This window comes from Eptatretus burgeri, chromosome 8, assembly GCF_056783735.1.
Source record: "Eptatretus burgeri isolate ZD-2024b chromosome 8, Ebu_testis_v1, whole genome shotgun sequence".
Taxonomy (NCBI): Eukaryota; Metazoa; Chordata; class Myxini; order Myxiniformes; family Myxinidae; genus Eptatretus; species Eptatretus burgeri.
This window is the reverse complement of record NC_140968.1, coordinates 49,103,086-49,127,020: the sequence shown is the minus strand read 5'-3', so window position 1 is coordinate 49,127,020 and position 23,935 is coordinate 49,103,086. Positions and strand designations below refer to the sequence as shown.

Below are 23,935 nucleotides of genomic sequence, written 5' to 3'. Positions count from 1 at the left end.
GAGGCCACCGCAGAAACTCTGCGGCCACCGCACGTTTCTGTCAATTCAGAGGGCGTACGGCCGCCGTATAGCAAATGTGACTTAGGCCTTAAGAGCGAAGAAGTTGTATGCCATACATTGGATGGACATTAATGTGAGTGTCCCATCTGATGGCATTATCTTGTGGATGTTAAATAACCTACGGTTTCTTCCACAGTGAGTTGGGGATTTATCACTGACACATTGCTAAAATAACAAATTCCTTCCCTCATGTACAATGGTAATGCATCAGTGGCACAGCACAACTCAATAATGATAGCATTCAGCAGGTTGGATTGAATCCCAGTCCAATATGCATTCACTTCATGACAATGCTCAATCATGTTTCTTTTTAGTCACCTGACTCTGAAGACTTTTCATTTTTTCTTGAAGTGATAAAATTTTCTTGAACTGTTTTTTGTTGTTTGCCTCCATCAAATGCAGCTTCAAAGACAATGTCTCCACTTGTCTCTTGTATTTATTCACAAGTGCATCTTCATCCTGCATAATTCTAAACTTGTTACAGAATCTCTCACAATGTTATAGAGTTTAATTTGATATTTATTTATGCAGCCCATGATCTGAAGGAATTTGCAAAATACAGGTGTGATGGAGTCTATACTCATCACAGAGTGAGTGGGAAACCACCGACACAACTCGCAACGGAAATAAAAGTTAATGATACTATCTCTATGATAAGTTGAACTCATAAATGACTAATTGTCATGCACAATCATCCCATAGTCATCAATCATACCTCATTTGGCCGGATAGAAATGGCCTCTTTTAGATTCTTCTGCTGTTCCAATAATTTCTGTGGAAATACAAATGAGTGAAGTAAGCTGTGAGAAAGATATTTTAATGTTTAAGTGTATAAACGTAACGACTTGGTTAATTTTAATGCTATTTCTTGAACTGTACCGAACAGACTTGCTTTGGTTCAAATCATCAAGATAAACAACGTAGAAATATCTAATGATTCAAAATAAAAATATACAATTAAAAAAAGACATAAAATGTCATAGCCCCCATTGTTATTGTAATTCTGCCGAATGGAGTTCAAGCGGGAGCCCATATTTATGGACAACTAAAATGGCTACCAGTATACCAGTCGGCTATCTTTGATCAGATTGCAAAATAAAGTGACACACATGTGCATGCCAACATGTACTGTGCTTGTACCAAGTTTGAACAAAATCGGACCATGCTTGTCTGAGAAATGGTTGGGGACACATTTAAGTAACAAAATGGCCACCAGTCGTTCATCTTGGATCTGATCTCGAAAAAAAAAAATGACGTGCTTATGTAAGCCATCATTCTTTATCTGTGTGCCAAGTTTGAACAACATTGCTAAATGCATGTCTGAGAAATGGTTGAGGACGTGTTCAACATTGGGTTTTTTACAACTAAAATGGCTGCCAGTATACCAGTCGGCTATCTTTGATCAGATCATAAAATAAAGTTCGGTGTAAGTGTATGCCATTATTTACTGTGCTTCTGCCAAGCTTGAAAAAAAATCAGACCATGGATGTCAGAGAAATGGTTGGGGATACTTTTAAGTAACAAAATTGACGCCAGCCGGCCACCTTGGATCTGATCTCGTAAAAAAAAACAATAACGTGCTTGTGTACCTGGTGTTGGCTACATGGTTAGGGTGGCGAGCTTTGGATCCGAGGGTCCTAAGTTCAAATCCTGCTCAGCTGTTGAATTAATACTGGGTGGGATTAACTCAGCCTGTCATCCTTCCGAGAGTGGCAAAATGAGTGCCAGCATGCTGATATACTGTTTTGGAGTGGCGACCAATCCAGGATTGTGCCCAATAGCCAAGGAGACTGCTTAAGCAGCACCAATGCTCTGCACAGAGTATGGTCCTAATCTCCTCCTCCTTCTGTCTGCCATTATTCTTTATTTGTATGCCAAGTTTAAACAACATCGGTAAATGCATGTCCAATAAATTGTTGAGGAGGTGTTCAACATTGGGTTTTTTACAACTAAAATGTCCACCAGTCGGCCATCTTGGATCTGATCTCGAAACAAAATGACAGCCATATGTAGGCCATCATTCATTATCTGTGTGCTAAGTTTCAACAACATCAGTCAAAGCTTTTCTGAGAAGTGGTTGAGGACGTGTTCAACATCAGGTTTATTACAACTAAAATGGTCACCAGTCAGCTATCTTGGATCTGATATGGAAAAAAAGGTGCTTATATAAGCCATCATTCATTATCTGTGTGCAAAGTTTGAACAAGATTGGTAAATGAATATCCGATAAATGGCTGAGGACGTGTTCGATACCAGTTATTTTTACAACTAAAATGGCCGCCAGTCGGCCATATTGGATCTGATGTTGAAAAAAAAATGACGTGCATATGCACCACATCATGTGTTGTCTTTTGTCAAGTACGAATAAAATCCGTCCAGACATGTCCAAGATATGGTTGAGGACTCATGCACACGAAAATTGATTCCAAATCCACAAGCCCCCATTTTGAACGAAGTCCAATGAAGGCTAATAACCATTTATTATCAAGATAAATTTTGATTTTAAAAATGTCCAACAGGATAGTGTAGAGGCCACTTACCTTTGAGCTGTGTGGTCTGAGTTTGATTATTGACCTGATTATAAACTGGTACTTCACAGGCTGGGTGCCATGTCTTGGGTGGAAGTGTGCTGTCCCGAGGATGGAAGTTAAACTGGGGGCCCATCTGCTAAAGCATTAGTTGATGGAAGTTAGAGATCCACAATGTCTTTGAAGGAAGATCACGTGAGTTATCACTGGCATGCTGAACAAATTCCAAATTCCTGCGGTGAACTACAAAGGGAACTCTAACAACAGTGCCATACACCCTCCAGAAATTGATACAAAACAGTAGGTCAAACTCATAATACGTGTCAGGTCAGGTTCGATCTGTGACCTGCTACAGGTACCATGTAAACCTGTACTAACCTGTTACATGGTCGGGTTGTCGGCGACTAAACCGTCTCCCCCACCAGGTTTTCTGGTGAGGGGGTGTTTGGATATGGACACCCAGCAGGATTAAAAACAAAACCTGTCAAAGGGCGGAGGAGCTCCTTGTGAGCCAACGGCCATCCATATCTAGTGCCCAACTGTGTCTGCAGACGTCCTCCTGCAGTTGGGTTACTTCTTATTAGGAGGTTGGTGGCAGGATTTGCACTCCGGCTAACGTAAAACCGTTCATTCCGCAAAACGCAAAAACGCAAAAAAATCTGAAAACTCACTCCGTGGGAGTACCTCCTGTGCAGCTTCCCTTCGCAGGGCAGCTCACCGGATGATGGGATTGGGGCAAAGCCTTCGGGACCCCCAATCTTTGATGATCGGAGGGAAACCACGGGGTAACATCCCTGGGTCAGATTGCGGGAGAGTGTGTCGGAGTGGTGCTGAGGTGTCGTCCACCAGACGGTGGTCTCCTTGGGTTAACCTGAGGCGGTCCCTTCGGGTGGGTGCCTGGAATGTCCTATCCTTAAGAGAGGATGATCACCTGTCTCTGTTATCATCTGAGCTCAGGGGTTTGGACATCGGGATTGCAGCTCTCTCTGAAGTTCGGCTACCGGATTGCGGCGAGATAATGGTGGGTGGTTACACCTACTATTGGTCTGGTCGCTCTGATGGTTACCATACCCAAGGAGTTGCTGTAGCTGTGTGCTTTGGGGGGGTCCTGAAGAGTTATGGAGTGCCTTCAAGACCACCATCCTTGATGTTGCCCGTGGATGTCTTGGAGCTTACCGCAGGGCAAAGAAGAATTTTGTCTCTTCTTGTTCTTCAATTTTATTTCTTCTTCAATTTCTTCAATTCTTCTTCTTCTTCAATTCCTCGAGAATTCCTCCACCCAGACACTTGATACCATTGACCAGAGTCGCAGGGCCAGGCTGAATGGCAGAGCTGAGCTGTTCAGGGAGCTGAGGCGTAAAACTGTACGTGCACTGAGGGTGGACAAGGAGGTCTATGTGCGAGGAATCTGTGAGGGGGTAGAGCATCACCTGTGGACAGGTGATTCTCGTCCCACTTACAGGGGAATTCGCGCATTGCGTTCATTCAAGCCCATCCCTCGGAGCACTGCAGTTCGAGCGGAGAGTGGTAGGCTCTTGACAGAGGAGTCTGAAGTGAAGGCCCGCTGGGCCGGTGACTTTGAGCGGTTGTACCAGGCTGATCCCCCAGCTGTCGAGTTGGACGTCAAGGGTGTTACAATCCCTGTTGCTGACCCTCGAATCAACTGTAGTCCATCTTCGCTTGTGGAAACACGGGCTGCGGTGATCCAGTTGAAACGGGGCAAAGCTCCAGGGATCTGTGGCATCCATGCCGAACTTCTCAAGGCTGGTGAAAATGCTGCACTCGTGTCGTTGCATGCAGTTTTGTGCTCTGCCTGGAACACAGGCATCATCCCAACTGATTGGAAGAGGGGCCTTGTTGTCCCTCTCTGGAAAGGGAAGGGTGATCGCCAAGACTGCAACAACTACCGAGGGGTGACGCTGCTCTCAGTGCCGGGCAAGGTCTTTTCTCGGATAATTCTTGATAGGGTTCGCCACCATATGCTTGAGCACCAGCATCCAGAGCAGTCAGGCTTTACACCAAAGAGGTCAACGATTGACCGTATCCTTGCCCTTCGTATCCTCACCGAACACAGACGAGAGTTTCAGCAGCGGCTGCGTGCAGCCTATGTTGATCTCTGTAAAGCGTTTGATTCAGTGAATCGGGATGTCCTCTGGAGGATTCTTGGTCTTCATGCGGTGCCACCAAAACTGATCGATCTGATGTCTGAACTCTACTCTGGTACTGAGAGTGCTGTGAAGTGTGGTAGTACCACCTCTGACTTATTTCCAGTTGTTACTGGAGTTCATCAGGGATGTGTACTTGCCCCCACACTTTTCAGCACTTGTATGGACTGGATTTTAGGGAGGATGTCGGAGAGATCAAGTTGCGGTGTATCGTTTAGGAATGTCAAGATCTCGGACCTTGATTTTGCAGATGATGCAGTCATCTTTGCGGAGACTATAGACATCCTTTTGGGGGCCCGCGAGGTGCTGAAAGAGGAGTCGGAGCCGCTGGGATTATGGGTTTCTTGGGTCAAAACTAAGATCCAGGCTTTCGGTGACATCTTGGATGCTGCTGTCCTGTCTGTGTCTGTTTGTGGTGAGGATTTTGAGGTCGTGGAGAGATTCACTTACCTTGGCAGTGATATTCTTGTCTCTGCTGGCTGCGAGTCAGAGGTAAATAGACGTCTGGGTCGGGCCTGGGGAGTCATGGATTCACTGGATCATGGGGTGTGGGCGCTGCCGGTACCTGTGCGGGAGGACGAAAGTCCGAGTCTTCAGGTCCTTGGTACTTCCAGTCTTGCTCTATGGGTGCGAGACTTGGACTCTGACCAAGGATCTGAGACGGAGACTTAATTCCTTTGGTACCAGGTGTCTTCGGAGAATCCTTGGCTATCGCTGGTCGGATTTTGTGTCCAACAAGCGGTTGCTGAGAGAGACTCGGATGAGAATTGTTACCTGCATAGTCCGTGAGCATCAGTTGCGGCTGTATGTACATGTGGCTCATTTTCCTGACACTGATCCTGCTCACCAGATTCTCTCAGCGAGGGAGTCTCATGAGTGGAGGAGGCTAGTGGGCCAACCACGTGCCTCATGGTTGCAGCAGGTTGACCATCATCTCAAGGAGATGGGGATGGGCCTGGCATCTGCCTGGGGGATGGCCAGACGGAGGCCCCTGGAGTACCGGCGGAAAGTGGACGCAGCAACGCGCTGTTCTGGCACATGCTCCCATACCTGACCTGACCTGAAACTCATAATTGACTGTTCCTCCAAAATGCATTTGCTAAAGAATGAATGCCAACAAAAACTGTTTTAGTGCAGATTGAAGGATGGCCTGGAACTGGTATATTATAAGCTGTATTATTGACCACTCAAAGTAATCCTGAAGGGACTTGTGAGCCAACTTAAAATTGTGAATGAGCAATAAACCATGGGATAGTTCATAGACCTGTACAGGCTGTGTAGGCAAACTAGAATTTCACTTAAAGTCTAAATATTACCTTGGGACCAGTTCAATTTCTAGATGCTTCGAAAGTAAATCACTCATACTGTTACCTTCAGACAGATTTGAAACCACATCCGCTGCAATGCCACACCATCATCATTGCCAACATACCTAAGAAAAATATGTTTAATGGCTACATAAAATTAAGAATTTCCTCAATTATGACCTGGTGACTTAAGTTAATAAATGTTATCAGCAGATGCTGTAAAGACGTTTCTTGATCATTTATCACTTATGTTTATTGATGTACTTATGTTTATTGATATCGCAAAATTGGGTTTTAGGAAAGGTACACCGAGTATAACATCAATACACAGGGAAACTTATACACAGGAAAACATTTGCCCCACAATTCTGGTTCCTTAGTCACATCTCGTGAACTTATTCAATCCACATGTTTGTATTCTATGCACAAACCAAATTCTTACCATTGACATAGCATCCCTTTATTTACAGCTAATTGAATATATTAATAGCAAAGAACCAATCCTTATGGATGGGTTAATTTGCCCAGAATTACAGACGGGATAATTCCTCCAGAAATGGTGTGTTTTTATATTATATGACCTGCAATTCACGTTCCCAGCGGAAGTGGCATTATGCATCCATATTTACAGAGATAATTGGAACCCTCGTTCTACTCTCAACACCCGAGACTGATTTTTTTCACAGCCTAAATAGAAGAGAAACACACGCACACAAGCACGCACGCACACACAAACACACACAGTTTGAGCACTTATCAGAGAGGAAAAGACAATGGATGAATGGCTCACAGAAGGGAACAACTTCCTCATCACAAAATCCAAAGAAACCCAACTACCTCACAAATATGAACCAATAACACTGAACAAGAAAACTTTCTACTGGAGAAGTGTAAAGTGATTTAGACTAATTTGGGTACGCTGATTTCAAAAATCATAACCGTTTTGCTGTATCACGTCAGGATTTTCAGTAACAGAAATATTCCCATTGCCTAGAAGTCAGGATTTCAATGAAATTTACAAAAATTCATTTATTCATTTATTTCATCATGAATGCTTCAAAATTATAGAAATTACAGAAAAACTCCACTAGATTGTAATTAAAAATGCTTTAGGCATTTGGCTTTGCGTTTGTGCTGCTCTGTGTCAGTTTCACGATGCAGGAACCAGCAGAAATCGCCCATCATGTTCGGGTTGTGCCGCCCTTGGTAACGCGTCTCCATGAGTGAAATCTCTTGGTGGAATCGCTTGCCGTGCTCGTCCGAGACTGCTCCCAAGTTGTCAGGGAAGAAGTTCAGGTGCTGGTGTAGGAAATGGATTTTCAGGGACATCCTGGTGCCAAGTTTCCTGAAGGACTCCAGCAGCTGCTGCACTATTTCTTCATAGTTGTCCGCGCGCTTGTTCCCCAAGAAGTTGTCCATCACAGCTTTGAAGCTCCTCCACGCTGCCAGCTCTTTGGGGTTTAGAGTTGTCGGAAAAGTTTCGTCCTTCATAATCTGTCGGATTTGCGGTCCAACAAAGACACCAGCCTTGATCTTGGCCTCCGACAAGGTGTTGCCAAACTTTTCCTTGAGGTATAAAAACCCACGCCCATTCAGATCCATTGCCCGTACAAAACTTTTCATCAAGCCGAGCTTTATGTGGAGTGGTGGAAGGAAAACCTTGGCTGGGTCGACAAGGGCGACATGCTTCACATTGTGTCGACCAGGTACATGCTCTTTTCGCTCTTCCCAATCTTTCTTCGTCTAGTGATTCTTGTCGTCTCTGCTATCCCAGAGACAAAGGAAGCACATGTATTTTGTGTAGCCTGACTGCAGCCCTAACAACAGCGCCACCACTTTCAAGTCTCCGCAGATGTGCCAGTTGAAGTCATTGTACTTGATGGAATCAAGCAGCTGCTGCATAGTCTCATAGGTCTCTGTCATGCCGAACGCGTGAGCCAGTGGGACTGATGGTTTCTCGTTGCCATTGTGGAGCAAAACAGCCTTCAAGCTGTTCTTCCCCGAGTCGATGAAGAGGCGCCAGTCTGCAGGATCGTGATCACACCCAAGTTCTTTCAACAGACCGTTGATGTCACTGCAGAATGTCATCGTGTCTTCCATCTCAAAGAACTCAGCCATGTCTCTGTGACGTGCTCTGAACAAGGATATCTTGGTGTTAGGTTCAAGTAGATTCCACTGCTGCAGCCTTGATCCAAGCAGCTCTGCCTTCGCCTTTGACAGCGAGAGATCTCTTACAAGATCATTTAAGTCTCCCTGGTTCAGAAGGTGTGATTCTTGAGTGTCGGGTTCAAAAGGTTCATCATCACCATCCTCTTCACCACTGCTTACAGCTATGTTCTGATCAGCTGGAGGTGTTGGAACGGGGTTCTCGTCATCATGAGGCACAGGTTTACGAGCAGAGACGCAGTCAGCGTACTTGATGTGACCTTTATTCTTCTTGTTGAAGCCGGCGATGCTTGTGCAGCAGAAATAACAATCATCATGATGATTCTGCGGCTCACGCCATATCATGGGCACCACAAATGGCATGCTCGCGCGCTTGCCCACCAACCACTGAGTCAAGGTTGTGTGACAGCTTGTGCAGCAGATGTGTGGTGCCCAGCTCTGTTCTTGGTCCCCCACCTTACACCTGAAGTAGTGAAAGTAGGCGGCCTTCATTTTCACTGCTGTAGATATACTTCGCTGTTGATCTTTTTTGGTATACCGACCACAGACATAACAGAAGTTGTCAGGATGATTGGTACAGGAACGCCTACTCATCTTTATCTGAAAGAAAGAAATATAACACAAGTTAACAACAATTGTACGAAATAGACATGTTAAAGACATATGTAAATTTCATTGAAATCCTGACTTCTAGGCAATGGGAATATTTCTGTTCCTGAAAATCCTGACGTGATACAGCAAAACGGTTATGATTTTTGAAATCAGCATACCCAAATTAGTCTTAATCACTTTACACATCTCCAGTAAAAAAAAAAAATTGAAATTTGTTGTTCAGTGTAACCTGTCGAACAACAACATAAAACTTTCAACAAGATCAAAAACAGAAATTAGGTGCCATCACCAAACAAAACAAAGGCCGAGGAGCAGAACAGAATGCATGTAAGAGAGGATGCTATGGAACAATAGACCATATACCACTAAACAAGGCCATACTCAAAAACTGGAAGAGGAAAAAAACCAAACTGTTGACAACATGGATCAGGTCAGATCAGGTGTGGGAGCATGCGCCACAACAGCATGTCGCTGCATCCACTTTCCGCTGGTACTACAGAGGCCTTCGTCTGACCATCCCTCCAGCAGATGCCAAGCACATCCCCATCTGCATGAGATGCCGATCAACCTGCTGCAACCAAGAGGTACGTGGTCGGCCCATTGGCCGACTCCACTCATGAGGCTCCCTCACTGAGAGAACCTGGTGACCAGGCTCAGGAAAACAAGCGACATGTCCAAACAGCTGCAGCTGATGCTCATGGACAATGCAGGTAACAAATCTCATTTGAGTATCTCAGCAACTGCTTGTTGGAGACAAAGTCTGACCAGCGATAGCCAAGGATTCTCAGAAGAGACCTGGTACCAAAATAATTAAGTCGCCATCTCAGATTCCTGGTCAGAGACCCAAGTCTCATGTCCATACAGCAAGATTGAAGCACCAAGGACCTGAAGACTCGGACTTTCGTCTTCCTGCACAGGTACTGGCAGCACCACACTCCATGATCCAGTGAATCCATGACTCCCCAGGCCCGACCCAGACGTCTGTTGAACTCTGGCTCACAGCCAGCAGAGACATGAATATCACTGCCAAGGTAACTGAATCTCTCCATGACCTCAACATCCTCACCACAAACAGGTACAGACAAGATAGCAGCATCCAAGATGTCATTGAAAGACTGGATCTTAGTTTTGACCCAGGAAATCCGTAATCCCAGCGGCTCTGACTCCTCATTCAGAACCTCGAGGCCCCCCAAAAGGATATCTAGAGTCTCCGCAAAGACGACTGCTTCATCTGCGAAATCAAGGTCAGAGAACTTGACATTCCCAAACGAAGCACCGCAACTTGATCTCTCCGACATCATCCCCAGAATCCAGTCCATACAAGCGGTGAAAAGTGTGGGGGTCAGTATACACCCCTGCAAAACTCCAGGAACAACTGGAAATAAGTCAGAGATGGTAGCACCACATCTCACAGCACTCTCATTATCAGAGTAGAGTTCAGACATCAGATTAATCAGTTTTGGTGGCACCCCACGAAGACCAAGAATCTTCCAGAGGGCATCCCAATTCACTGCATCAAATTCTTCACAGATATCATTGTCGGCTGCAAGCAGCCCCTGCCAAAACTCTTGTCTGCATTTGGTGAGGACCCGAAGAGCAAGGATACGGTCAATAGTTGACGTATTTGGTGTAAAACCTGACTGCTCTGAATGCTGGTGCTCAAGCAGATGGTAGCGAACCTTATCAAGTATTATCTGAGCAGACCCTGCCTGGTACTGAGAGCAGCGTCACCCCTCGGTAGTTGTTGCAAGCTTGGGAATCGCCCTTCACTTTCCAGATAGTGACAACAAGGCCCCTCTTCCAGTCAGTTGGGATGTTGCCTGTGTTCCAGGCAGAGCACAGACCTGCATGCAATGACACAAGTACAGCTTTTCCACGAGCCTTGATAAGTACAGCATGGATGCCAGATATCCCACATGAGTTTTGCCCCATTTCAACCGGTTCACCACAGCCTGTATTTGCACAAACAAAGGTGGATCACAGTTGATTGGAGGGTCAGCAATAGGGATTCTAACACCTCTGACATCCAACTCAATAGCTGGTGGATCAACCTGGTACAGCCGCTCAAAGTAGCTGGGCGAGCGGGCCTTCACTTCGAACTCCTCTGTCGAGAGCCCACCACCCTCCGTTATAACTGCAGTACACCGAGTGACAGGCTTGGAGGGATGCAAACCACGAATTCCCCTGGAAGCAGAATTAGAATCATTTGACCACAGATGATGCTCTACCTCCTCACAGTTTCCTCACCCATAGGCCGCCTTGTCCACCCTCAGCTCACGTACAGTTTTACACCTCAACACCATAAACAGCTCAGCTCTGCCATTCAGCCGAGCCCCGCGACTCTGGTCAATGGTATCCAGTAACCCTTGAGAGATAAAACTCTTCTTTGCCCGATAGTGAGTTCCAAGACATGCACCGGCAACATCAGGGATGGTGGTCTGAAAGGCACTCCTCAACGCTTCAGGATCACCCAAAGCACCCAGACCTGTCAAATCTCCACTCAGCCTGTTCGCAAACTCCTCACCTCCCCTCTCATCCTTGAGCTTGCCAACATCCAGCCTAGGCTGGGATGGTACCATTCTCCCAGATTTAAGCTGTAACTTTAGAGTTGCTACACAAGCCTGTGGTCAGTATTTAGGAACTGAGCACTCTGGTAGATCCTGCAGTTCTGGATCATCCTCCAGCAACCATCAAGGAGCTCAGATGATAACACAGACAGGTGATAATTCTCTCCTAGGGATATGACATTCCAGGCACCCAGCCAGACAGACCACCTCAGGTTAAAGGAGACCACCAAGGAGACTGCTGTCTGGTGGGCGACACCTCAGCGCCACCCGACAAACACTTCCGAAATCTGACCCGGGAAGATCAACCTCCTTTGCCACACCACCAGTTTTGGAATAACAAGTCCAGCGATGAGCCTGTGGGTGCTGAAACCATGAACCAGCCATCCTAAATCTGTGACTTCTTGCAAAGTCAAGAAGCTTGGTGCTCTTCTGATTCACAGTTCCAGACCCATGGGGACTAACACATGTCTCATAACCATCAGTTCCAGTCAATGCATTTAAATTCCCCAAGACGAGAAGAGTATCTCGCCTGGGGCACTGATCAACCACACTCGAGCATGGCATTGAATGCATCCTTCATGATGAGATCACTCACCTCAGTCGGAGCATACACAGAGAGAGAGACCAGGGAAATAACACCCAAAGAGTGACGAATCATGAGTCTCATAATACGCTCGTTGACCGGTGTTACCTCAATTATCATTGGAGTTATCTTATTGGACACAGCCACAGCAACTCCTTGGGCATGGTAACCATCAGAGTGACCAGACCAATAGTAGGTGTAACCACCTGCCATGATCTCACCACAATCCGGTCTCCGAACCTCAGAGAGTGCTGCAATACCAATGTCCAAACGCTTGAGTTCAGATGATAACATAGACAGGTGATAATCCTCTCTTCGGGATCAGACATTCCAGGCACCCACCCAGACGGACCACCTCAGGTTAAACCAAGGAGACCGCTGTCTGGTGGACGACACCTCAGCGCCACCCGACAACCACTTCCGCAATCTGACCCGGGAAGATTACCCCTTGGTTTTCCTCCTGTCCTCAAAGATTGGGAATCCCAAAGGCTTTGCCCCAATCCCGTCATCCGGTGAGCTGCCATGTGAAGGGAAGCTGCACAGGAGGTACTTCCATGGAGTTTGTTTTCAGATTTTTTGTGCTTTTCGAATGTTTTGCGGAATGAAGGGTTTTACAGTGGCCGGAGTGCAAATCTTACCACCAAACTCCTCATAAAAAGTAACCCAACTGATCGAGGATGTCAGCAGAGACAGTTGGACATGAGATATGGATGGCCATTGGGCTCATAATTAGCCCTTTGACAGGTTTGGTTTTTAATCCTTCTGGGTGTTCATATCATACACCCTCCTCACCAAGAAACTTAGTGGAGGAAATGGTTTAGTCGTCGACAACCCGACCTTGAAATTTGTTGGTACAGGTTTACATGGTACCTGTAGCAAGTCATAGTTCTAATCTGACCTGACCTAACAATAACACAACATGGATAGACTATAAAAAAAGCTTTTGGTGGTGTTAGACATGCATGGATGATAAAATACATGCATAGATTGTGCATGGATGAATTAAGCTCTTCGTATTGAACGACAAAAAAATGGGAGAACAACTGATATTCGTGAAATCGTACTGTGACAGCATTCATATGGAATTTTGCCCAGATAAATGTGCCAAGTGCACATTCATACAAGTAAACCATCGAAGATGGACAACATAAAATTTGACCTAACGACAACATTATAGCAGTGAGAAAGCACGGAATCATACAAATAGCTCAGAGTAGAAGAGGGCCACCAAACAAGGATACAATTCCTTTTTCTGGAGAATAACCCATCATTGTTGCTGATTGCAGAAGGGCAACTAGTCTTGATTTTGGGAGGGTGAGCAGGTGAGGGTATCTTGAGGAATGTGTGCAGCCCATGTTGGCTTGTGAGAGCAGATATAGGAGAGAGTAGGAGCAATGCCAGATGTAAATGCATGATGTCTAGCTGAAGAAAGCTGCATAAAGCAACCATGAAAGGCTAGGTAAGGTAAGCCATTTGCTGTTTCAAACCCTTCCCATAGTTCCTCCACAGCTGGAAAGACATTCACAAATAGTACACATGAGAATCCCAATGCTGCACACCCCCTCAGCTGCCGATCCAAATTAAGCTTCTCAATGGTGAGGATGTTACTATCCTCCCACTATTCTACTGCCCTGACTTGTATGAATTACGATTTTCAGAAATATTTGAACTTGCGAGAATTGCTTCCAGAAAATAGTTACTCTGTTCTTTTTACTCGGGTCACAGATGATACAGGACCGATGGAAGTCTGCTGGCATTCTTTACATTCATACCTCTGGTCGTATTTTGGCAGAAATCCATAAGAAATGTTCTCAAGTTGATTTTAATCTCAACTCTCCTTGTTGTAGATATCAATTGTTTCATTTAAATTGAAGAGTTAAGATGTATTAGTCATTTCCCTTAGTGATTTTAACCATACAATAAAAGAAAAGACCGAGATCTTAAACTCTGTCTTCATTCAAAAGGCTAATATCCCACATCCATCCCTTTCTGTATCCACCCTTTCCCCAATTATAGAATATTCCCGACAGCATGTGGACTTATCCCCTGCCATGGTGATATACGTACTTTATTTCCCAGCTCAACACCTCTTCTGCAACTGGTCTTGATGGTAACAAGTGCTCTAAACCTCAGGAACTGTGCTTCAGTCCTAACATACCCACTCTATCACATGTCCTTCAAGGGTGGGCAAGTTCCTCGGTCTTCGAAAGTTACAAACATCACTCCTATCCATATGAATGTTTCCAAAGCTGATGCCCTCAACTTCCGACCCATCAGCCTTCTCCCTATCAGAAGCAAAGTGATGGAACCCATCATTGTTGCTGATATCAGACATTATCTCTCCCACAAACTCACTAATCTCTCACAACCAATTTAGCTACTGACCTGACCATTCCACCTTGGATATGTTACTCCATCTGACACAGCAGTGTGGATGTCCTAAACCACAAGCAAGAGGTTAGGGTCATCTCTCTGGATATCTCTCGAGTGTTTGATACTGTCTGGCATCCAGCCTTGATTTTTAAGTTGACTTTATTTTGTATTCATGGCTCACTGTTCAAGTAGTTGTCTGATTTCATTTATGAGCAAAAACAGCAGTGGTTCTCAAGGGTGTCCTTTCCCATGATCTTTCCCTTCAAGCTGGGGTTTCACAAGACAGTATATTAAGACCTGCATTATTATTGATGTAAATCAATAATCTTTCTGATCCTCTTGAAAACCAAGTCTGTTGAGGACTCCACTCTAAGCAGAAGGATACATCACACTTGTTAAAGGATGGCCACTGCTGAATCTACTTTTATCAGACCAGGATAAGATAATCCATTGGTCAGCTGCTTAAAACATGATATTCAATGCCAGCAAGTCACACACTTTCTCACTGACTCTCCACAAGGATCAACAATGAAAACATTTAATTAACTTCTTTGAACAGCTACTGGAATAAGGGCAGTCTCTGATACTTGTTGGCCCCACTATCTGCCATATTCTTTCATGGGAGGATCATATCACCAAGCTCGCAGTGAAGGTCAGATGTTGTCTGGGTATTCTCCATAAAGATAAGGCATTTCTGAGCTGTACCGCACTCATAACAGTGCTCAAAGCTTTTATATGGTGCTCCATCGAATATGTTCTCCACTCAAAGCGAATAATCCTGCTTCTTACTTTGCTCCTCTTGAGGAAGTCAAAAATAAGGCCAACTGCATTATTGGAATCTTAAGGCAGGAGGTGGATTTGTAAGGACTGTCACTCCCACCGGTGGAATGTTGGTGGGCTTTCAATTTTACAAAGCTTACACATGGACAGTGGCCTCTGAACTGTCTTACCTGGGTTCCAATCTTGACCCATTTATAAACTCTCATCCTGGTGCGGGCAAGGCATCAATGTGTGTGCCATCCTTTGGATGGCCATAAAACTGGATTTTGTGTCTGCCAGCATTGCATGGTTGATGGACATTAAGGATTACACTATGACCTGTGCAAAGAGTAGGTGAGCTATCACCGGCACCCTGGCCAAATTCAAAAATTCCTGCACACTTGGTCAAGTATCCTGCACCCGAATGGTGATGCAACCAGCAGTGCAATCCCATGCTTCCACTTCTGCAGAACCAATGGTCTGTAGAGGGCGATGGTGTTGGTGTTGGTGATGGTGTTGGTGTTGGTGTTAGTCATGGATTTACGTCTGGCATTGCTCCTACTCATTCCTATATCTGCCCTCACAAGCCAACATGGGCTGCACACATTCCTCAAGATACCCTCACCTGCTCACCCTCCCAAAATCCAGACTAGTTGCCCTCCTGCAATAATTTCCCATTATTCTCCAGAATAAGGAATTATATCCTTGTTTCCACTGTCTCATTCTTCTTTCAAATGCACTGCCCAATCACTATCTCATGCGCTCACACTTGCACAACAATGATCTTTTCTCATACACATTGATTATTTCCTATTCTGTTCCACTCTAGGCCATTGTTACTCATGTTTAGCTCACCTGGACTTTAGCTCGATGAGCTTATGCGATTGAGCAGTGCCCGTAGGTGAGTCAGTCAGTCAGTCAGTGAGTCTGTAAACACCAGTCATTATCGCTTGAACCAAACAAATGGTTTTGATGAAACTTGGCCACAAGCTTCATATATAATGCCTAACGAAGGTGTATTGACCACATTAAAATCTGCGCTCATTAAGAAGGTCTATGGGGGTGGGGTTTTGACCCCCCCCCAAAAAATAGGTATTTGCTCTCTTCTCTGAAACGACACACACAATGTCCATGAAACTTGACCGCAACCTTCATTGCCCGTGATGTACCAAGGTTTGTTCCCTGCACTAAAAAAAAATCAGGGTCTAAAGGGTTCTGCAGGAGGTTTGAGTGACTGTTGCTCCTGATCCATGTGAGCTACAGAACGCGCGGTCCTATTTTTGTGTTATTCCTCCTTTGGTATGTCCATTGCTGCCCCCCCTCCCACCCATATACCCATGAGGAATTTACGAACCTGTCATTCACCTCCTCCGTGAATCTAGATCCTTGTATTCAAAAAATCAAAGCAAAAAACAGAAGAATGGTACCTTATATTTGTCTTTTAATTCCCTCTCCATCTTCAATTTTTCTTTCATATCCTTGTTTTCTTCCATAACTTTCTCCATCTTACAGGCAGAACAGCTGCATAAAGACAGGAGGATCAATGAATTATGGATCAGCTACAAATTATATATACACTCACGAAACCATCAAACTTCAACTGAAATGCCAACAAATCGAGAACCAGAGTTGTTTTTAACCAAATTAATGGGATAAAATTTCGGTATATAGCAGTCCTTTCTTGTGATACTTGTTACTCCAAATTTATTGTTTAAGTCGCTGAATTCAACATTGTTTATTTTGCAAATTCCCAATCGGAGAAGCCGAATGTGAGCATAATTGTGAATCATCACACACGGTGTGATCAATCACGCGGAGTTCCTTTTTTAATATTGTTTCCTTTCGGTGGTGTTTTTTTTTCCCCCATCAATGATACGTTGTGATGTGACATCTGTGTATCTCAGTGACAATCCTGCATTAAAAAGGGTTTACTTAATTATGATGATATAAACATAAACATCACATGGAAATTAAGACCTGGTTAAGAATGAGCAAATAGCCATCTACCTTGTCGTCAATTGATATTTTCCATTTTCAATCTCGTGACAGCGATAAATAAATATGTTTTCCTTTCGCTCGTTTTGCTGTCAATTACCATTGTTTCTGAAACACTTCTTACAAGCACTGGGAGCATTAAAACAGTGCATTACAAGATTAGGGTTACTTTAGTATACGTGGTAATTGTGGATAAGTTATTACTTTAATCAACAAAAGTGAGTAAAGGGAACATCTATATGCTGCATACACACAGGGGATGGAAGGGGGGAGGGGGTGTGAAATATAATTCAAATTGAGAATAGGAACTGGAGAGGAAAGGATATCCACAGGGCATTACGATTGCGTGACCAATGACCGAAGAAATCAATTTGTAAAGTTTATATCGATACCAGTCTTGGGTAGTGCTTCTATAATGTATGGAAATGCCTTTTATCAACGAGGTAAATAAAATAATTCAGGCAAGATTGACATGGTTAAGCAGATGAACTTTAGCCTGGAGTCCAAAGTACAGTCATGTAAAGGCGTGTACGTAAATTCCAGTAGTAAAACAGTACTCACGCCCAAAGGCCAGTAGTAAAACAGTACAGTACTCGCTTTTTACCCAAAGGCCAAAATAGTCAAGAAAAGGCTGCTGTGTTCACCCTTTAATATCAAGATATCATCAGCAAAGTCTAAAATAGTTTTCATAAAGATTGTACAACAAAGGTCTTGAGAGTCAAAGAACACCATGAATGCAATGGTGTTAAGATTCAACCCCGCTCACTGTCAACGATATGAAGAAGCCAAGGAAGTAATAAAAGTATAAAATAGAGAAAGGTATAAACTAAGTAAGCATAAAAGAAGGAATAGAAAAAAATTAACAAGAAAGGCCAAAAAAATTGATGCATGATGTAGTTTTGGAAATTATTAGCACAATGAGTGTATCAACTACTCACGTGGAAAAATGATGTTGAAGAGGGTAGGAGAGTGTGGGAGAAGCGGGGAGAGAAGGGAGACAAAGTTGGGAGGAGATTTGAGTTTGAGGGGATGATTATATTTTGAGCATACGATGGGACGTTATCATTAAATCCGACATTTCAAAGTACAGTACATTATTATATAGAGGACCCTAAGCAGTAAACGTGATTACTTATGACCCACTGTCACGATGAGGAATTTGCTAGTACCGTGAGATTCACAAGGAATCCGAAAGAATGAATGAAGTGTTTAAAAGACATTTAACTTATCTTGTTCATGCCATACTCTTACCGCATATGTCGTAGCCTGAAGCTGAAACACCACATGGAGACCTCTGTTTTGTTTTGTTTGTTAGGTGGGATAGGGTAGGGTGATGCCTTGGTGGGATGGATAAATATGGAGAATTGAAGTGGTAGGATGGAAAAAATTGAGATGAGGTAACAGCGAAGTGAATGTCAGAGCGAGTGTGAGAGAATGGGATTGAGATTGGAGAGGACTGGGAAAAGCAAAGTGTTAGTGAAAGATGTGAATATGGAGATGGTCAGGTCAGGTATGGGAGCATGTGCCAGAACAGCACGTCGCTGCGTCTACTTTCCGCCGGTACTCCAGGGGCCTCCGTCTGGCCATCCCCCAGGCAGATGCCAGGCCTTTCCCAATCTCCTTGAGATGATGGTCAACCTGCTGCAACCACGAGGCACGTGGTCGGCCCACTGGCCTCCTCCACTCATGAGACTCCCTCGCTGAGAGAATCTGGTGAGCAGGATCAGCGTCAGGAAAATGAGCCACATGTCCATACAGCCGCAACTGATGCTCACGGACTATGCAGGTAACAAATCTCATCTGAGTCTCTCTCAGCAACCGCTCGTTGGACACAAAATCCGACCAGCGATAGCCAAGGATTCTCCGAAGAGACCTGGTACCAATGGAATTAAGTCTCCATCTCAGATCCTTGGTCAGAGTCCAAGTCTCGCATCCATAGAGTAAGACTGGAAGTACCAAGGACCTGAAGACTCGGACTTTCGTCCTCCCGCACAGGTACCGGCAGCGCCACACCCCATGATCCAATGAATCCATGACTCCCCAGGCCCAATCCAGACGTCTATTGACCTCTGACTCACAGCCAGCAGAGACATGAATATCCAATGCTGGCGGTGTGGCAAAGGAGATTGATCATGTCCTCATTGACGGTCGTTGGAGGATGATCCAGAACTGCAGGGTCGACCGGAGTGCTCTTGATGGTAACAACCATATGGAGATGGTTGGAAGAGTAGAGAAAAAAAAGAAGAGGGGGTGCAGAGGAATATACACGGGTAGATAAATATAGGAGAAAAAGGTATATATAATGAAGGAGGAGATAAATTATAGTTGTTGTTTTAGCGAATGCAAAATAAACATATTCACTTCTGAATTCAGCTCACTCGTTGTATTATAATTATACAACAATACAATTCCTTTCGTGCCATAAAGGCACATAGGGCTGCCAAAGCAGTTCATTGGCAAGAAGTCCTGGACAGGTCGCCACTCCGACGCAGGTTACCCCAAATGGTTATTGCCCCAGTACACTGGTACTCATTTCACCAACTTTCGAAGGATGACAGGCTTAGTCAACCCCACCTGGTGTTAATTCAAAGGTCAAAAACAGAGGCTCGAACGCAGGACCCTAAGGTCCCAAGCCGCGAAGCCAACACCAGGCATTAGCTGCATTATATATATAAAAAATGTAATCGCTAATCTCAACACAAACTTAGCAAGCGCAAGGAGTGGCAAAATAAATCAAAACAAATTGGAAATAAAATACCTTATGGTGATTGCTCTGCCATGGAGAGAAGAGAATGTGAAGTTTCAGGCCTTACCCTTCGTCAGAGCAAAAGAGAAAGGAAATCAGGTTGGGTTGATAAAAGGAGACTTCCGCAAATTACGGCATTACTGATGTGCTGGGAATGGGAAATGTCGATTGGACAGAGGTGTGTGCGTCACATGTGACATATTGCTCAGGGTGAAATGTCATGAGTGATGTGTAGACAGGAGAGGAAGAGGAAACAGAAGAGGAAACAGAAGAGGAAGAAGAAAAGGAATAGGAGAAGAGGAAGAATAAGAAAAATAAGGGAGATAGAATGAGAAGAGGTGGGAGGGAGAGAGATGGCAGGGAAGATGGAGGGGGGAGGGAGTGTTGAGGAGAGTTGGGGGTGTAGAGGGGAGTTGGGGGTGTAGAGGGAGTGGGGGTGTAGAGGGAGTGGGGGTGTAGAGGGAGTGGGGGTGTAGAAGGGCTGTAGAGGAGAGTGGAGGGTTGTAGAGGGGAGTGGGGGGTTGTGGAGGAGAGTGGGGGTTGTAGAGGAGAGTGGGGAGTTGTAGAGGAGAGTGGGGGTTGTAGAGGAGAGTGGGGGTTGTAGAGGAGAGTGGGGAGTTGCAGAGGAGAGTGGGGGGTTGTAGAGGAGAGTGGGGGGTTGTCGAGGGAGTGGGAGGTTGTAGAGGGGGGAGTGGGGGAGGGTAAATGTGAGCGGCATATAGAGGGGAATGGGGAGTGTAGAGGAGGTGTGGGTAAAGAGGGCAGTGGTGGAGGAGTGGGTTGAGGAGGTAGATGGAGAAAGATGGGCAATGGGAGAGGAGAAACAGAAGTGGAAGATGAGTAATGGGGAAGGAAATGGACTGAAAAAGTAGAAGAAGAGAGGGATGAAGGACGAGCCTGAATGGGCATGGTTATTAGTAGAATTTTTTTTTTGATTCAGTTGTTTGGTATGCCTGCTGATTTTCCAAGCTTATGAATGAAATACTCAAAGACAGGATGAAATGGCACCATGGAATCTTTAATGTCCACCAATTAATGCGAGCAGACATGGCACCAAATTTCAACGTCTATCCAAGGTGCACACAGGTCAAATACCTGGATGGCAGTTAATATTTGGGCCGAGATTGGAACCCAGGTGGACAGCTCTGAGGTGAATGTGCATAATCTCAAGGTGGTCCTATCACAATCGGATTAAATTTATAGGGTACAAGGTGAATGCACCCAGCGCTGCCCGGGTTCTTTTTGAATGAATTTAATCTTCTTTACATATGCCTGACGCGAGCACAGTATCAGTTCCCTATTGGGCCATGGCAGTCATAGGCTAAGGGGGTTGGTGAGGGGGAAACACACCCCTCCCCCCCCAGCCGAGGGGCCTTGCCACATAGCCTATAACCTTCCCGGGGCCCATCCCGACATTTTTTTTTTCAGTGGTTAGCTCCTATCTTTCACCTTTCAGGAGATTAGCGCGTGCAAACAAACAAACAGACAAACAAAAACTTAAAATCATATGTTAGATATATTGTATATGGCGTTGGCCCCATGTCAATCGGCTGAACTTGAAAAATTAACGTTACGAAATCATGTGATGGCGTCATAATTCGGAAACCGGAAGTCGGAAGTACAATTCTTTTACATCAGGACACTCCTGGGTACATGTTCTGTCAGCATGTGAAGTTTGGTGAAGATCAGTCCAGTACTTTCGCATGCATAGGTCACAGACAAACACACAAACACAAAAGACACACTTTCAACTATATATATATATATATATATATATATATATATATATATATATATATATATATATATATATATATATATATATATATATATATATGTTTATATATATATATATATATATATATATATATATATATATATATATATATATATATATATATATATATATATATATATATATATATATATATATATATATATATATACATACACATACATGCAGATTAAAATTACACAATCTAAAGTGACGGTGAGGCTATCCCATCTTACTGATCTCTTTCAGGTCAATCTTCTCTCATGTTTCCACATCAATTGTCTTCCATTTCTTCGTTCATGCTTCTCCATTCGTGGAGAAATGGTGAAATTTTAATGCCATTTCTGGGATGATCATCCAGTGCTGCAAGCAAGCAGCAATGGAAATTCCTTTTCAAAAACACTTTAAACCAAGCAAACAATGATTGTGGCAGAAGTATTAAATATATCATATATTTACATAAAATGATTGATAAAAAGGGAAAGTTAAAATTTTAATTTCCTCCATTGTGATAGTCATGACCAATTAGGCCTGACTTTCTGACAAACATGCATGCGCACAAGCAGCATATTATTCACTGACATGTCTGCCTGATTTGTGGAGTCGAAATTCCATCATATTCTTGGAGAAGTCCAACTAAATATGTTCAGTTAAGGTGGGGCATCTTGAAGCACAATGTTTTTTGCAGGAGGAGAAGTCCAACTCTTCTGTCAGATTCAACTTACCGGTAGTTAAACAATCCACTGCATTTCTTAAAGCAACTAGAACAGCACTCAGTAGAGCACATATAGTATCTCTACCTGGCTGAACAGTTTACATTTTGTATCCCACTGATAGGCTGAATCTCCATCCGGATGTTAACCAAAATCTTATCGGCTTGTTCTTGTCACCTACCCAACTCATCCACCAAGTTTTGTCACAATCCGTCCACAACTTTTTGAGATATCTTGTACACAAACAGACAAACAAACAAAGACAGAAAGGGGTGAAAACATCACCTCCTTCACCTTCAGTGGCAGAGGTAACAAGGTGATGTGGGAGATTCAATCATCCATTCATGATGTGACCGCAGCAATGACTCCTCCAGGTTGCTCTTTTGAGCACTGTTTTTCTCGAATCTTCTTTGGACAGGCCTATGTCTCCTTCCAGCATATGTGGTCGCACCCTGTCGAATGCTTCCAGTCAGGTGATGAGTGGGTGAAGAAAGAGGTTGTTGCATTGCTTTCTGGGTGTCAATAAAGATGTCTGTACCATCATAGCTTGACTCGGTCGATCAGAGTTATGAGACTTATGTGTTGTGGTCGGAGTCTAAGTCCAGGTTTCAGAGCCATTCGCAAAGATTGGCATTACTAGTGTGCTGTAGAGTCTGCTCTTAAGGCATGTGTTGACTGTGGCTTTCTGGATGGTGGACAGTGATGCCAATACAGATTGTGCGATGGCAGAGTGTCTCCTGAGTTTTGGCACAGAGCTGCCTGAGATGAAAGAACCAATAAATTCAAACTATGTGACCGTGTTCACAGAGCAGTTGTTATCAATATTCGTTGGAGGAAGGTGTCCTCATCCTCGGCATTGGATATTTGTTTTGTTGTGGCTGACTCGTAGGCCGAGCATGGATGAATGATGGTTGAAATCCTGGAGTGTAGAGACAAGGATATGATTTGTCTCTGCAAGCAGGATCATATATCTGGAAAGTCCAAGTCCACAAAAGTGGACTTTGGGATTAGATTTACTCTGCGGTCACGGTCACCTGACTGGAAGGCGTTAGTCATAACAAAGTCCATTTCTGTAAGTAATAACGTCAGAGCAAGAACATCTTCCTGGTGCACACCTCCATCAATTGTGAATGCATCTGGGAGCTCAGTCTCTATGTGAATACAGATTTTCATATTGATAGAGTGCAATAGACAGTCTCTGTTGAGAAAGTCAAAAGTCTTCTTCATGTTAACATAAATAGCAAAGTTGGTCTGCTGAACTCATGGTGTGTTTCAGCAGTCTGGCAGAGGCCAAAGATCTACTTCAATGTTGAGCACTGGAGGGTGGTCATGGAGGGGGGGGAGGGGTGGGGCTTCTGGATTTGGTGAGTATTAGCAATGCAAGAGATTTTTCTACTTCTGATAGGAGAGTACTGATACCGATGTAGTTGCTGTAGCCTGCTTGTGAGCCTTTGTGTTTCTGCATCCTTTAAAACATTGCCTGCATCCTTTAAAACCTCCGGTGCAATACCACAGATTATTGATGCTTTGCCATTCTTTAGCATGACGATGGCTGATTGAACTTCTGCGAGGGTTGTGGGCTCCATG

General features: G+C 44.3%; 1 protein-coding gene across 14 annotated transcripts in view; it reads right to left on the bottom strand.

Annotated features, from left to right (window-relative positions):
- Positions 1-23,935, bottom strand: part of LOC147021701 (uncharacterized) — a 317,548-nt gene that overhangs the window by 88,738 nt on the left and 204,875 nt on the right. For 4 of the 14 annotated variants that reach the window (XR_015060895.1, XR_015060894.1, XM_085891961.1 and 1 more), the window contains exons 1-4: positions 18,054-18,161; positions 16,548-16,641; positions 776-832; positions 379-519 (exon numbers count right to left, since the gene is read on the bottom strand). Coding sequence is in view for 10 of the 14 variants with exons in the window: in XM_085891961.1 (XP_085748087.1) it covers positions 379-519; positions 776-832; positions 16,548-16,625 (276 nt within the window). In the remaining 4 variants the exon portion in view is untranslated. Of the gene's footprint in view, positions 1-378; positions 520-775; positions 833-16,547; positions 16,642-18,053; positions 18,162-19,873; positions 19,930-21,871; positions 21,982-23,935 lie in introns of those variants that run through there. The other 10 variants (XM_085891958.1, XM_085891956.1, XM_085891955.1 and 7 more) reach the window with 7 other exon arrangements.